Source organism: Cyclopterus lumpus, chromosome 21 (assembly GCF_009769545.1).
Source record: "Cyclopterus lumpus isolate fCycLum1 chromosome 21, fCycLum1.pri, whole genome shotgun sequence".
In the NCBI taxonomy this organism is placed as follows: Eukaryota; Metazoa; Chordata; class Actinopteri; order Perciformes; family Cyclopteridae; genus Cyclopterus; species Cyclopterus lumpus.
Genome location: NC_046986.1, coordinates 21485777 through 21499757, shown reverse-complemented (window position 1 = coordinate 21499757; position 13981 = coordinate 21485777). Strand labels below are relative to the sequence as shown.

Sequence of the window (13981 nt, the reverse complement as noted above, 5' to 3'; positions counted from 1 at the left end):
GGTTTGGACGAATACAGTTTCATCAGAAGCTGCCGACGTTATGGCTGTAATGCGCCAGTAAACAGAGTAAAGGAAATGGAGGTTGCGACCCGGCAACGAAACCAGTCGGCTCGGCCATCCAACCACGTCTGACACATCTCCGAAGGAAAATGGTGAGATGGCTTCAGGGATTTGTTTCAATTAGGCACGTTTTAATTGTTCTTTCCATATCAGCTAGTATTGGCCACGTTTCATGCTGTCTAGAAACAAAGACAAGTCTTTACACGTTCTGGGAGTATCCGGGACGACGACAGCAGAAACAGCTGATCAGTCAGGTTTGCTGTGTCAGTTTATTTGGGAAAGGTGTTACGTATCCCATTTTGCTTATCGTCGCTTTATTGAAAAAGAAAATAGCGTGAAAAATCAACCTTAATTTGCAATACTTCAAAATGAGCATAGACATATGTCAATGGAAACACAGCTAATGTTTTCTTGTTGACTTGTGACATACCATGAGCAGATAACCTCATCGCTCTTCCCAAATGATTGCAAAAGCAAGTATTCCAGAGTTTTGACACTGCCATGAGAAGAAAAATGATTTTGCTTCCTATTAATTACACACTTTAACCTCTCCTCCTGTATATTCAATTACATAGTGGGGTGATGTGTGCATGCTCGGCTATTTTTAGAAACAAAGCGTTCATCCAAGTCACAAGTGAAGTGCTGTTTTTAGAATGGCCCTTGTAAATGTGCAATCATTTGCTAAACTCGTTAACCTTTTCTCTATCTTAGCTGTGATACGCCAGGGCCGGCAATGTGTATTATCAGAAAAGGCCCCTGCAGTTTAGCCACTAAACAATCTTAGTGCAATGTTTCTGTACGAAACCTAGCAACATGCCACCCTGGTTGGAGGATGGTATTTTTAGCCGACCCTGCTGTTATTCAAATTGTGGGAGTTCTTGTTCGAATCCTACCCGTCCCCTTTAATTACACTGCTTTTTCTTTGTCTCCACAAATTAAACTCGCGTGGGTATGTAACACAAACGAATCAAGCATCTTTAAACCGCAGAGAAAAGCTTTTCAATTCTCCAGCGGGCATGATTTTGTAAAAAGAAAAAGTGTTGTATCTGAAGTTGAGATATACCGCTCTCTTTCTGAGGTGAGACTGTGGAAAAGGAACCAGCCGCAAAAGCCGAGTTATTAAAATGCATATGTAATTTCAGATTACACTATGTAAGCCTCTGCTCAGAAAAGACTAGTGCACAGTAAAAAGAACAATGTATAATCGAACATGCATCTTATGAAGGGGTCATTCAATATGCTGACACAGTCGTTGTCTTTAAAAAGGTTAACCCCAGCCTAGTCATGAACCTGTCAAGTTTTATAGCCAAATATATGCAGACCGTTGGAAAGTCATTAAATATGCCACTGTCCGAATAAGTGCCTTTTGTGTATTTTATGTCTCTAATTAAGCGCTGTTTTTTTATGATTTTACGAGACAAAATGAATTAGCATTCATAGATTGATCTCCGAATGGTTTATGTGCCACAAATGTCATTTTCAAAGTTCTCCGTTTTCAGCACCAGTACGACATATTAGTATTTCAACAGCCAGTATGATTGGCCATTTCAGACACTCAAATTAATTATCTTGGGTCACTGCCTCATGAGTGTGAGGTCGACCTCGAAGTTGCAGGGTTCCTGCACATTTCTCCATTCCAAAAATCCAGACTTTTCCGTCCTGCGTAGGATCTCTGGGGTTAGAGCTCCCGCACACCCATGGAGCGAGCGAGAGCTCCAGCGCAGGATGCTTCGGTCGGGCCTCCCGGCTCTGTCACACGCGATAAAGTTGAGTTTCACTTGATATGCTATGAGCCATCCTCACGTGGTAGCCGGGGTGTTCTGTGACCTGCGCTGTCACTCTGCTGTCAGTGAGCTAATGCTGTGCTGCTCTGAGGAAGCCACCTTCTGACTTCGCACACCCACTGCAATTCTGCTCTTTCAGTAACCTGGCTGATTCTGTACCCTCCATTTTTACACTTTCAGAAAATGCAAAGACCGATAAAATATCAGTGAACATCCAATCGAATGTCTGTTTTACATGTGGCACATCATGACAGGACTTTCCAACCTTTCAACATTTAACACAGAATACTCTCATCGACACCCCGGTCATTCATTGCAGCCATGAGACCGTAGACCGTATATAAGAAGTGGACGTAGCCGTTGTGACAGCACCCATTGGTTTGTCTTTTTCAGCGATTACGCCGTCGCCATCTTGGACTACGGCCGTTGCCATGTTGTTGTTTTTTGCAACTGATGAATGGAAGTTACAATATTTGTAGAAGACTTGAAAGAAGACTTGAAATTAGAGATTGAGACCATAAACTCATGTTTACAATGTTTACTGAGGGAATAAATCAAGAGGGAAGTAGAGTCATTTTCTCTGAGGCTGCTATACAATCTGACTTCCTTTTGCAACCGGGGGAGTCGCCCCCTGATGGTCAGTCGAGAGAATGCACGTTTTTAAACACTTCCACATTGGCCTCACTTGGCGGAACCAAAAGGTTGCTGCCTGCTTGGGACCCATAAAGGTGGAGCGCATTTTACGTCCCGCCCACTTCGGAGGAGAAAACAAATCATCTCTCTCCATTGACTTTGCATTGCGTGGAAGTGCCTCCTTGTCCCTTTTGACTGCTACAAACAACAGAAAAAACATTTATTTAAGCTGCTGAAGCGAAAAACTGAAAAAGAAGTGACGAATCAGAAGGAAGACTGGGAAAAGCAAACATGTCAGTTTTAGGCTAACTATATTTTGGGAAGTTACGCTAAAGCATAGCACGCAACTTGTGTTATAGTGGAATGTGGATACATCAGAAAGCTATGCATTCTCATATTTGCTTGTGCCTTAGCTAACTACACTAGCTCGCTAACTTGCCCTATCATCATTTTACTTATTATCTGTGACCTTGGTGGACACAGGGTGCTAAAATAATCCTTTAAAATGCTGAAATCTGATGGTTTGTGTCAGCTTTCCAGCCCGTCATGGTTTTCCCCTCTCATTGGCGGTGTTTTTCACAGTATGATGCGCAGCACCCTGTCTATTCAATGACGCTCCCAACGTTTCCGGATGATAACTATGTGGTCATTTGCACACTCATCAATGCTACACAGGCTGCAGGGCGGAACTCACTTTGTCTCCATCCCTTCCACTCAGCTAGCTCATCACTTAATTGACTTAATGAAGTATGTTCCCTCAGAGACATGTACCAATGCTGGGAGTGAACATTAAGGGTTGGCCAGCAATGCCAGTCGGACCAGACCAATAACCCTGAGGACAACGCACCCTCGAGTTTTGCTGTATAACCGTGACACGGCATAGTGGGACTAAATTACTCAAAGTCCATTGCAAAGAAAGTTGTTTTTTGCAGGCTGCTCCAACTTTCCCCCTGCATGTTCATTTGCATCGGAACGCAACATCTTTTGGTGGTTTATCTTAGCTAAAGACACATGGACTAAAAGTGACTGCTTGCAGACTGTGGATACCTCAAAAATTCATTTATTTCACACTTTTCTGTAGATTGAGGGGCAAATGAATCCAAACATTTAAACTGATTCAGAAAGATCAATGGGAGAACTACTCTTCACAGAAATATCTAGAAGTGAAACATTCTACAATCTACTATGACGTTGAGAAAAAATTGGAGGCTCACAAACTAAAAGCACTATCATGTTTATTTTTTAATTACCTAATCATTAAAGGAGCTATATTTGACATGCTGAGTATTAATATAGCAACTATGAGACATGTACATACAAATACACATACTGTTAGCTATAATGATATAGTGTAGTAATGTCTACCTCAGAAGAGAATGAAATTCGGTGAAGTTTGCACTATTAGCGTTGTTAGCACCGTTAGCTATGAGCCGCCGGCTCGCCGTCCACATGTTGAGAGCCCTTGAGAGGCAATCGAAATGCTCCCAATCGCAGATCTCGCACCTTTAAGCCATGATGCGTCACTTTAAATGCAATGCTGTCTGACATGATTATTAGTATTGTATAGTTTTACATTCCAATATATAAATCTTGAGCTCCCTGTTTGGAAGTCTTGATTTGAGAACTGTTTTCAATGATTAGAAACACAGAATCGCTGGCTCTCCAAACACACACACACACACACTCACTGTAGGGCTACATGAACACAAAACACCTCACCCCCGCATTATCCACCCGACAGGTAAATATTAACCCTCAAGAGGCAAAAAACCAAGTGCTACCTGCTGGAGAATCGTCACTACTTTTAACTTCATCGGATGCAATGGTGATGCAGTCTGTACGCCTAAGTTTTTATTAAAGACTGGCAGTCCTATTGATACATCCCAGTTGGCTTATTCTCTCTGTGTTCTCTCAGTTATGTTGTGTTACTAAAAATGCAGCCAAAGGGCTGGAGCACTATGTCCAGGCCTAGTGTGCACTATACTGGAAACACCCTGCCCGCCTCTGCTGACAAGAGGGCCACCACACAGATGATTCTGTCTGTGAAAAAAGGTACTAGAACACCCTCCACGGTTGTGTGGGACACCTCTGTAGCCGCATACAAATCAGTTTTTACTAGACAGTGTGCATTCAATGAGTTAGCAATTTTTTTAAGTCACACAAAAACAGCACTGCACCCCACTGACACAGTCTGCATCTTGGCCTACTCCATTTCCCAGCGAACCACCGGCTCGACCCGCTGCTTCAAACCCCGGCGATTGTGCCCACGCCATCAGTTTACGATAATATAATAGTGAGCCATCACAAGTGAGCCCCTCTCACTTTGGAAGGCACGAGGCATCAAATCCTAGACACCTGACAGCGGGAATCGGCTTTGATCGATCGGCTGCGCGGCGTTGAGCAGCAGTTAGGGAAGTTAGTGTCTTGGTGCGGCTTTTCCACTGAGCAGCAATCAGTCAGTGATCACCTCCAGAGCCTACTGTGGCTTAGCTCCAGATTGTGCATTTCATGTGATCAGCATTTTTACTTTTCATACCTCTACAAAGATAAATACAAGCCCAGCTTTGAAAAGGAAAATAAATAAAAAATAACTCACAAGTGACAACACTTTGTTGTTTTGTTGATATTTCCAGATTATTTAAAATATTTTCAAACATTTGGAAAACTACCTTCCGTTTGCAACACATAGGTCTGCAAGGCTGCGCTGTTCCCTTGAATACAGAAACATGGCAGCCGGACTTGACAAGGCACAATGCTCCATAAAAAATGCTTGAAAGAGATTTGCCTTTGGAATTCTAACAGGTTAAACAATATAAATGAAGAGTAATTCAAACACGTGGTGTATATTTTATATGACTACAGATAAACCGGATAATACCGCATTTCTAGTAGGTAGTACATCTATGCCAGCAAAGGAATATTCCACTTCCTGGTGTTTTGCTAGCAGTAACATTTGCAACTCGGGAAACCAGGTTTTAAAAGTATTTATTGTGTGGGCTCCTGTATAGGTTTGTGTTTGGTGTTTTGAGTCTTGGAAGTATCTGGAAAGTTCTAGAAATCCGTGGTACGTGTTATCCAAGGACCGTGAGCTGGGTTTTTCCTAAAAACTAGCTTGTCAAGTCACCAGCTACTTTACCTTAGCTGAGTGACTCCAATGTGATGGTTATCGCTACTTTAAAGACTTAAACACTGGGGCTGAATGTGGCCACTCATCAAAGGCAGACCACATTTTATATATATATATATTTGCCAGAGAGACGAAACAGTCCCGCTACAGTATAATGATGATGATGGTCTACTACACTGCAGATGCAGTGTGAAGAACTCTACAGCCGCTGAACCTTCAAAGCCCCCGACAAGTAGCCCGCTCTACATGCGGTCCACCTGGGGCTCTTCTTCTCCTTCTTTCCGGCCCGCGCGCCGCCTGTTGAAACCAACACGACGCCACTTTGATTCGCTAAAGCTCCACGGTGTTAGCTTACATGTAATTAGCCGGAGCATTCAACTAATGACGGTGGGTGCGATGCTGAATACACACACGCGCGCGCACACACACACGCGCACACACTCAAAAAAAAGTCCAGCATCTGAATCGAAACGTTGTTGGCTGCTCGAGCGCAGGATTCGCATTAGTGCAGTGGAGCCCGGCTCCTTTCTACGTGCCCTGTTCCTGTTCGCACCTCGGCTGCTCTGGCTTCCCTTCACCACAATAACAAAAAAAAAATCAACTCTGGAGTAAAAAAATAATAATAAATCATATTTCGCCAGGTCCGCGTGAGGAATATTGGCCTGCAACAGCAAGGAGGGATGGACATGACAGAATAGTCTGTCTCCTTCCAGGCAGGCTACCGAGAAGTGGTTGCAGAAGGGGGGGGGGGGCAACGCTGCTGCGGTAAACCCAAAGATGGCATAATCTGGTTTCGGGGGAGGGCGCGAGGGGGGGGGGGTGATCACGTTGGACAGAATAACATTTGCGTGGATTTGATCCACTGGAATACAATTTCGTCCGTGCGCGCGTGTGTGCGTGCGCGCGCGCGAAAACGCGCGTGTGTGTAAGCGCTATTTAAAAAGTTAGGAGATCACGGTGCCGTGGTGATGCAGGAGGGGGTAGGTTGGCGGTGTGGGAGGGGGGCGGTCGGGGGGGGGGCTTCGGTGTGTCTGTTCGCTGCGCGTCCCCAACCCAGGGCTTCTCTCAAGGTATGCTGCACGGAATAATTTTTCCCCCCCCCCCCCCCCACCCCACCTCCTCCCGGCGCCTCTGCATGATACCAGCCGCTGCATTGATCCGATTGCAGATCCGTCACCATTACAACAAACAAACAAACAAACGAATGAATAACGCAGATACGCACACACACACACACACACACACACACACACGGAGTCTCTCACGCGCGCACAAAACCGATGCACAGCGAAGCGGAGGCATAATGGGGATTGAGCTTACCACTTGGGTTCTTGTTTTTCTTAAGACTCTTGCCACAAAGACACTGCAGCATATGCGTTCCTTTGCTGAAAATGTTCCAAAGAAACCACATTGATTTGGGCAATGAAGAGCAATCCAGTGGCTTAAACACCCAGATATAGATGAGACCCCTGCGGTTGCATAATAACACAATTGGATCAGTTCTCCGGGACAAGGCGACCAATTGCACCATAGGAAGAAAATAAAAAAACCACAGGTACATCCGAGTCCTTTTGCGTGTTGCGTTCACGTGGCGAGGTATTCAGTGTCTTGTCAGACTTCGCAACAGCGGTGTGTTTCCCTCCTCCTCCTCCTGGCGTTTAAAGGATGCCTCCTCAACTAGTCGATGACACAAAACACACTCCTGTGGCTCGCGTGTGTCGCACCGGGGAGGAGAAACGGGGGCCCGCCGGTAAACAAACACACGCAAACTAACGTGAAAACAGTGGAGCACGGTGGGTTTCCGCGGAGAAGACCATCTGCCTGTTTAGTTCATCACTCTGAAGAGAGGAGGCTTGGATCTGCACGGCATCAAAAGCCAAGGGAGGATGCATCCTATGCACAGACTGCTGCAATGATAGCCCCAACAGAACGCCACATTGCCGGAGTCCGATCTCAACGCTTCGCCGCCTGTGTGTAAAAAAAAAAAGAAAAAGAAAAAGGAGCAACACAAGAGAACCGGCTGCTTTTGGCGAGGTCAGATAACGCCAACCTCAGTTGTCATTTCTTGGCAGTCCCACACCGCAACCGTTTCGGTTTTAAAAGCCAGGCTTTTTTTGGGGGGGGGGCTCTTTGCGTGTGCGTGCGTGTTGTCCGTGATTCCTGGAGTGTGCGTCTCGTCCCTGTTTTGGTGGGTGGTGTTTTCACCTCCTCGAGCCTTCCTCTCAGCACCACGCCACTGGCATCTCCACACTTAAAAAAAGAAAGAAGAAGAAAAGTACGGTGCGCCCTACGCCAACATTTGCGTGAATATGTCCTCCAGCCTCGGGACCTCTGGTGGAAATAGACCGGGGAGGAGGGGTTCAATTGAAAAGATTGGCTCTCCATTACGTAAACACGTGGTTTCTGCGCCGTCATTTCAGTGATGCCCTCGGAACATTCTTTTTTTTCTTTCTTTTTTTTAATAATCCAACTGAGACTGTTGTCCCCGATGCCGTTTCTGCTGGAATTCTTGGAAAGCACAGTGGCTATACGGAGGGGCTTTTTTATTAATGTCATATTTCTTTGACATGCACGGGGTTCACGTTAAGGGGATCTACGTTTGCAGCCCTCGTCTTCATAGTTCAGGGTTTCTTTTGCCCTCAGTTCCTCATATAGTTGCAGCTTTGTGCATCGGAACTGGTGTTAAGGAGGAAGGATGCACAACAGCTCCAAAGTCACAGGTGTTAAGGGTCACCTGCCATGATGTCATCTCAGCCTTCCTGGAGCAGGGCTGCAGAGTGGCCTGCAGGCCACTGCAACGCATCCCCGTTACTACAGAAGGAACTGAATCCAGTGTTGGCTGCAGACAAATATGCATTCACAATTAAAAGTTAACACAGAAGAGCAACTTTAAACATCTTAAAAAAAAACATCTGGTCATCTAGAGTATATAGTAATGACAGGATACAACATGGCAGTGCTTGACAAAAACATCCACATATAACATTGTATGTTTACTTCTATGTGCTCCTGTTTGGTTTCACTCATCCCAGAGGGGTAAGGGGGGGGGGGGGGGGGGGGGGCAGCCAGTGTTGCTCATGGCGACTGTTTCCACTGCATGGCTGCTTTTCCTCTGAGGACTTAAAGGTTTTCCATAAGGGAGAAAAAGACATTGTCCTCCCCTGACTATTATGAGAGAGAGAGAGTGTTTGGTCCACTTGTGGGGGAAACTTTATTTCCAAACACACACAGATCTTTTTAGATTTGATTTTGGAACACGGTGGTGTTTTTGCTGGCCGACCTCCTCCTCACTGTCTGTGTTTTTATAATTTATTTCATATCTGAGATTTAATAATCTGTCAGCGTGACCTCCCCACCCCACCCTTTCCGGCACAAATGTCAGAAGCAGTGTGTCTGCCAGTGTTTGGAAGCGGACCAATTAGTTGCTCTACTTAGTGTTGACCCCCCTCACAGGTGTTGGATACTGTGTCCCAGTAAGCCATCTCCGTCAGGCTGCAGTACAAAGGACACTAAATGACCGGCATTATGGCCCGAGCCGGAAAATAAATGACCTATTTAGAAACAGTAGGTTTTTTTTTCCTTGTTTAATTTAAATATATTAGTCAAGGATTCCTGGTTATGGGGTGCTAAAAAATGTTTTAAAAAATTGTAAATATGAGCTTCGTAGAAAAAAGTGTATCCGTACTAATGAGGGAATAGTGGTGCATTAGATCACCTCATTGATCCTTCCACTTTCACAAATGACCTTTCAAAACCAGCATGTGCGTCACATCCCTTCAACATGCATGACTTTCACCATACGGCGGAAAAGGCCGAGCGTTTGTGAACGCTGTGGAAACCATGGCGCGGGGGGGGGGGGGGGGGGGGGGGAAGGGGGGGGTCGTGTTGTATCTTCATCTCCGTATTACAACATTAATCCACTTTAACGACCTAGTTCCGCACCGCCCAGGTCTTGTCGGTTGTCTGTGATGCCTGGTTCCTCGGGGGATGTGGGCCACTTTGGAACAAAATGCCTCCTGATTGACTTTTTTCTTTACGCCGCCTTTAAGCCACGTCACTCTTTTAAAGGCCCAACCTGTAAAGAGCGACTTATTGATTGTAAGAGGCGGCTGTCAGTGTTCCTATCACTGATGGGTTGCGCGTGTTTGCGTAGCCCGCTAAGACGCGCCTGAACGGGTACAACAGGTGAACAAATTAGTTTTAGGGCAACGTGCGCACGCGCTCTGCAGACGAACATCCACACGTGTCCCGTGAGGTCAAGTGCTCCGTTAACCCCGACCCCCCCCCCCCCCCCACCAAGCTCTCTTTGCAGAGGCCTCTCGCGTCTGCCTCCCTATCGATCGAGGGTCTGTAATGTAAAGTACCATCGCACCCTGGAGGATATCGCCCGACGATTTTGTCAGGGATCATTAGAATACGTGCTTTTGATTGCTCCGGGCAGGAAGTGGCTCCCTTGGGACTTTTTTAACGGCCTCTCTTGCTCCCGATGGGGATGAAATAACTTGATTTAAGATGCACCGAGATAAACGGACTGGCTCCAGTTTGACCCGCGAGGCCTCTGTGGTTTTACTGTCTGACTGCGTTATCGTTTGAAAATATTGAGAGGGATTCGTGTCATATTACATTATGGAATGAAAAATGGAATACAAAAATATATATTTGGAGGTATTTGATATCGCATGGTACTTCAGCTGCTTTGTGACTTATTAGTAACAATGTGTACACACAAACTGTATAGTGTGTTTATAATTTGGAGTTTAATGGTGGCGGTAAGCATATTAAACCTTTTTGAGATAATTGGAGTTTTCTCTTTGTTGTTATTTGGTGACTTTAAAGTATACATGCTTACACACATCAATAGTTAGTAGTGTTTCCTTCCATGTTATATCTACCAGGGCAGTATCTATTATATCGATACCCTGCTATGACACTAGATATCGTCTTAGATTTTGGATATGGTAATATGGCATACGTTCCTGGTTTTAAAGGCATGCATTACAGCAACGTGGTGTCATTTTCTGAACATAGCAGACTGCTCTAGTAGACCGTTATATCACTTGCATTTACCCACTTAGTCATTATAATCACATTACTGATGATTATTCAGCAAAAAATCTCATTGTAAATATTTCATCAAAGCACCGATAGTCAACCCTATAATATCGCCGCTCTATCGACACTGAAGTGTTTGGTCAAAAACACATCTTGACCTTTTTATTTCCTCCATTTCGCCCCGGGCCCATGGAACGGAACGGGCTGATGGCCCCGCATTGCTTCCCACTAGACACTGCGCTTCCGTGGGCATGTGGCGACACACCTTCCATGGCGTACTTGCGTCCCCCAGCAGTGCGGAAGGGTACAGGCTATGCGCCTCATTTGGGTGCAGAATCCCACGCGAACATGGACGGAGAGCGAGCTCCGCGCTACCGTGAACAGGCGAGCTTGAGAAGTGCCGCAGTTTGCCAGAACCGACTAACAAAGCGCCATGTAAATAATTGATGACGACGAATGGGCTGTGGTTTTATTAGTTATCTTCTGTTTTGCACACTTGGTGCGAATTCTGGAAATAATTCCCGCACTATAATGTTGGACAACACGGAGGATCGCCATGGCAATAAAGGTGTTTTCTGCCATTGATTTGAAGCAGCGTCATTCATATGGCAAACTGCACGGACATCAAGCCAGCCTAGTGCTGTGTAAAGCATAGTTGTGTAACAACACTTGCGTCATCAGTTCAAAGTGACGTCATTCTCTCTTTTACTGTCAAGTTTCAGGATCGTCTTGTTGTAGTTTAATTTAGAAACGTGTGCATCGAGGCTTTAAAAGGGTTTCTAGACTGGCGCCAAGCATGCGAACCATGTTCAGCAGCAGTATCAAAACCATCCGCTCCCCCGCCGCACGGCGTTGTTTGGCTTCGCTTCGAGCAAGTGTTCTCAGAAGAACAGCTGCGGTGAACCGAGTCATGGCCGAAGACTTCGAACTCAGACACTCCTTCAAGATGTTGACGGGGCCAAGGCTCAAACCGCAGGACTGCATTACACAAATGGACAGATATTGGTTTCATCCGAATGTGTAGATGTATACTTCATACGCATTGGAATTTGGGCCTTCTGGTCTTTTAATATGCTTTAATGCCATATCGGCAGTTTCTGCTCGCTGGTATTCGGCTCAGATGCTCTAAAACCTCTCCAGTGGCCCTCAGATTGTGACTAATAGGGCAGGAGATCAAGTTGAGGAATCCCACACACACATAATAACCAACGCCTCTTTAAAATCCATTGTGACCACCGATATTCATTATTGCGAGGAGATGAGGGCAATGACGCCAGCCCCGTGAGCATTCAGGCACCCTCCACTGTAGCCAGCCAGCCCACATCCATGGAGCGTAGTGTTAGTTATAGTCTAATTCCATCCACATGGGTATAAAAGCAGGTTGTCATGGCCACATAATGAGGATCCAAGGCCTGCGCCTTCATACAATACATACATCATTTCACCTCGTATTCAGCTTTCGTCTGCCACACGGCTCGTGGTGTACAATTTCACAAAGAGGGACCGCAAAGAAATATTTGAAAACTACTTTCAGCCACAGAAACGTTTGACATTCTGGCATTTATTATCATAAAGTGTATAGGCTTTAAAATTGAACCTGCTGCTGAGCCCGGAGTAATGATGAAATCTTCAATGGGGCTGTCATACCGTTAACAAATGGCCCATTTCCCTCCTGGTATGCCGTATTAGTTTTGGGCACCGGTGGTTAGAGTAACAAAAAAAACGCCATTCAAGTAAAAGCATTGTTTCTTTAGAACTGTTTTGACTTAAGTAGAATTAAGAGTACTCAAAAAAACTCAAGTAATGAGTGAGTTGCTTCAGTAGATATGACAAATGACAAAATATGTATCAAACTAATCAAAATGCAGAACTCAAGACTTCAAAACGGCATTCCATCACGGTGAATACCGCTTTATACATGCATGCTATGGCGTTGGGACAATCGCTGTTGAATTTAGAAGTAAGTATGTTTTAATGCAAATGTACTCTTCAGAGTAAAACGTATTTCGCAAAACAACTACTCTAAGAAGTACAATTAATTAATTAGTCAAGTAGGCGACATGTAATGTAAACCTCAGATCCAATTGCACAGATATATACGGAAATATTAGGGCAGTTGGAGATCAAGTCTGCACTGATTTTAAGAGGGTCGTGAATCAGTCGGTGTGTGTTTCAGTCCACGCTTCAATCCTCTGTCCACGCTCTGAGATCGAACCCTGGTTTCAACGCGGCCTTCAGAGCGCTGTCTATATTTGGAGACGTCTGCTTTGGGGGCGAGGCAAGAAGTCCTTTCCCTGAGAAGTCCCCCAGAGGCCGAGGAAGGGCTTTGGGGGTCCAATGGAGCCTCTGAACGAGTGAGCGGATATTAGTTACGGATGCTCCGGTGGTCACTCTCATGCCATTCTTTGCGCTGCCACAGACTCTGACCTTTACTCCCTTATGCCCTCATCACACACACACACACACACACACACTAATATCTTAATGATGAGCAAGGCCTAAAATAAAGCCCCCTCTCAAATCATGCCCTTTTGATAGTCGTCTCTCTGGGAGGTCGCTGTCCAGTGACACTTGCCATAATCAACATATTTGCTTCCTTATCATGAGCACATTTTCCGTTTTTAGCATCTCTGAGCTCCTCCAGTTCAGCTTGAGATCTCCTTTTTCAAGTCCTTGTTCCCCAGTTTCCTTTCTGTTGTTCTTTCACTGAAAGTGAGATGCATTGCAATACTCTATGTGGCGGCACTAACAGTCCAGCTCATGAACATACATCGTTGATTGATTGGTTCCTGCGGTGCCAACAGCATAATCAATGTTTCAGCTGTTTCTCCCCCTCTTTAGCCACTGCTCGGCCATGCGGGGGAGCGTTCTGCTCGGCTCCATGCGCCGCCTTCATCCTGTACATCTCGCACAGATGGCAGGTGTCACCGCGGCACCCGAGGACAAAAGATCATCTTGTGCCACTCGTACCGGAATAAAATGGGGATAATAAATGTGACACCTCGCCGGGTTATTTGATCGTCGGGGCCGGAGGTTGATGTTTTCCCTTGTGAGCTACTTTATTCCGAGCTGGTGGGAGGAGTCTTTTGGGCTTTTTATAAGCAGAAATGTGGCAGACCACATAACGGCTTAGCGGGCTCTTTGTTGTTGTTGTTGTTGCTGTCTCTTTTGTTTTTGAACTGCTTCAATTTGTACATGTTGTGTTCAATAGTAGTCGTAGATGGATAAAGATATTCTAAACACATTTTGTTATGATGCTGGCTGAAGCATAGACTGTGTATGCGAAGTGGACGTCGTCGTCGTTGTCGTCGTCGTGGGCGTCACC

General features: G+C 45.5%; 1 protein-coding gene across 1 annotated transcript in view; it reads right to left on the bottom strand.

Annotated features, from left to right (window-relative positions):
- The window catches only part of fgf14 (fibroblast growth factor 14), a 93716-nt gene extending 86686 nt beyond the window's left edge, over positions 1–7030 (bottom strand). The window contains exon 1 of the mRNA XM_034561591.1: positions 6925–7030. Within this exon, the coding sequence (XP_034417482.1) occupies positions 6925–7015 (91 nt within the window). The 5' untranslated portion in view covers positions 7016–7030. The remainder of the gene's footprint in view (positions 1–6924) is intronic.
- Between the last annotated feature and the right edge of the window lie 6951 nt (positions 7031–13981).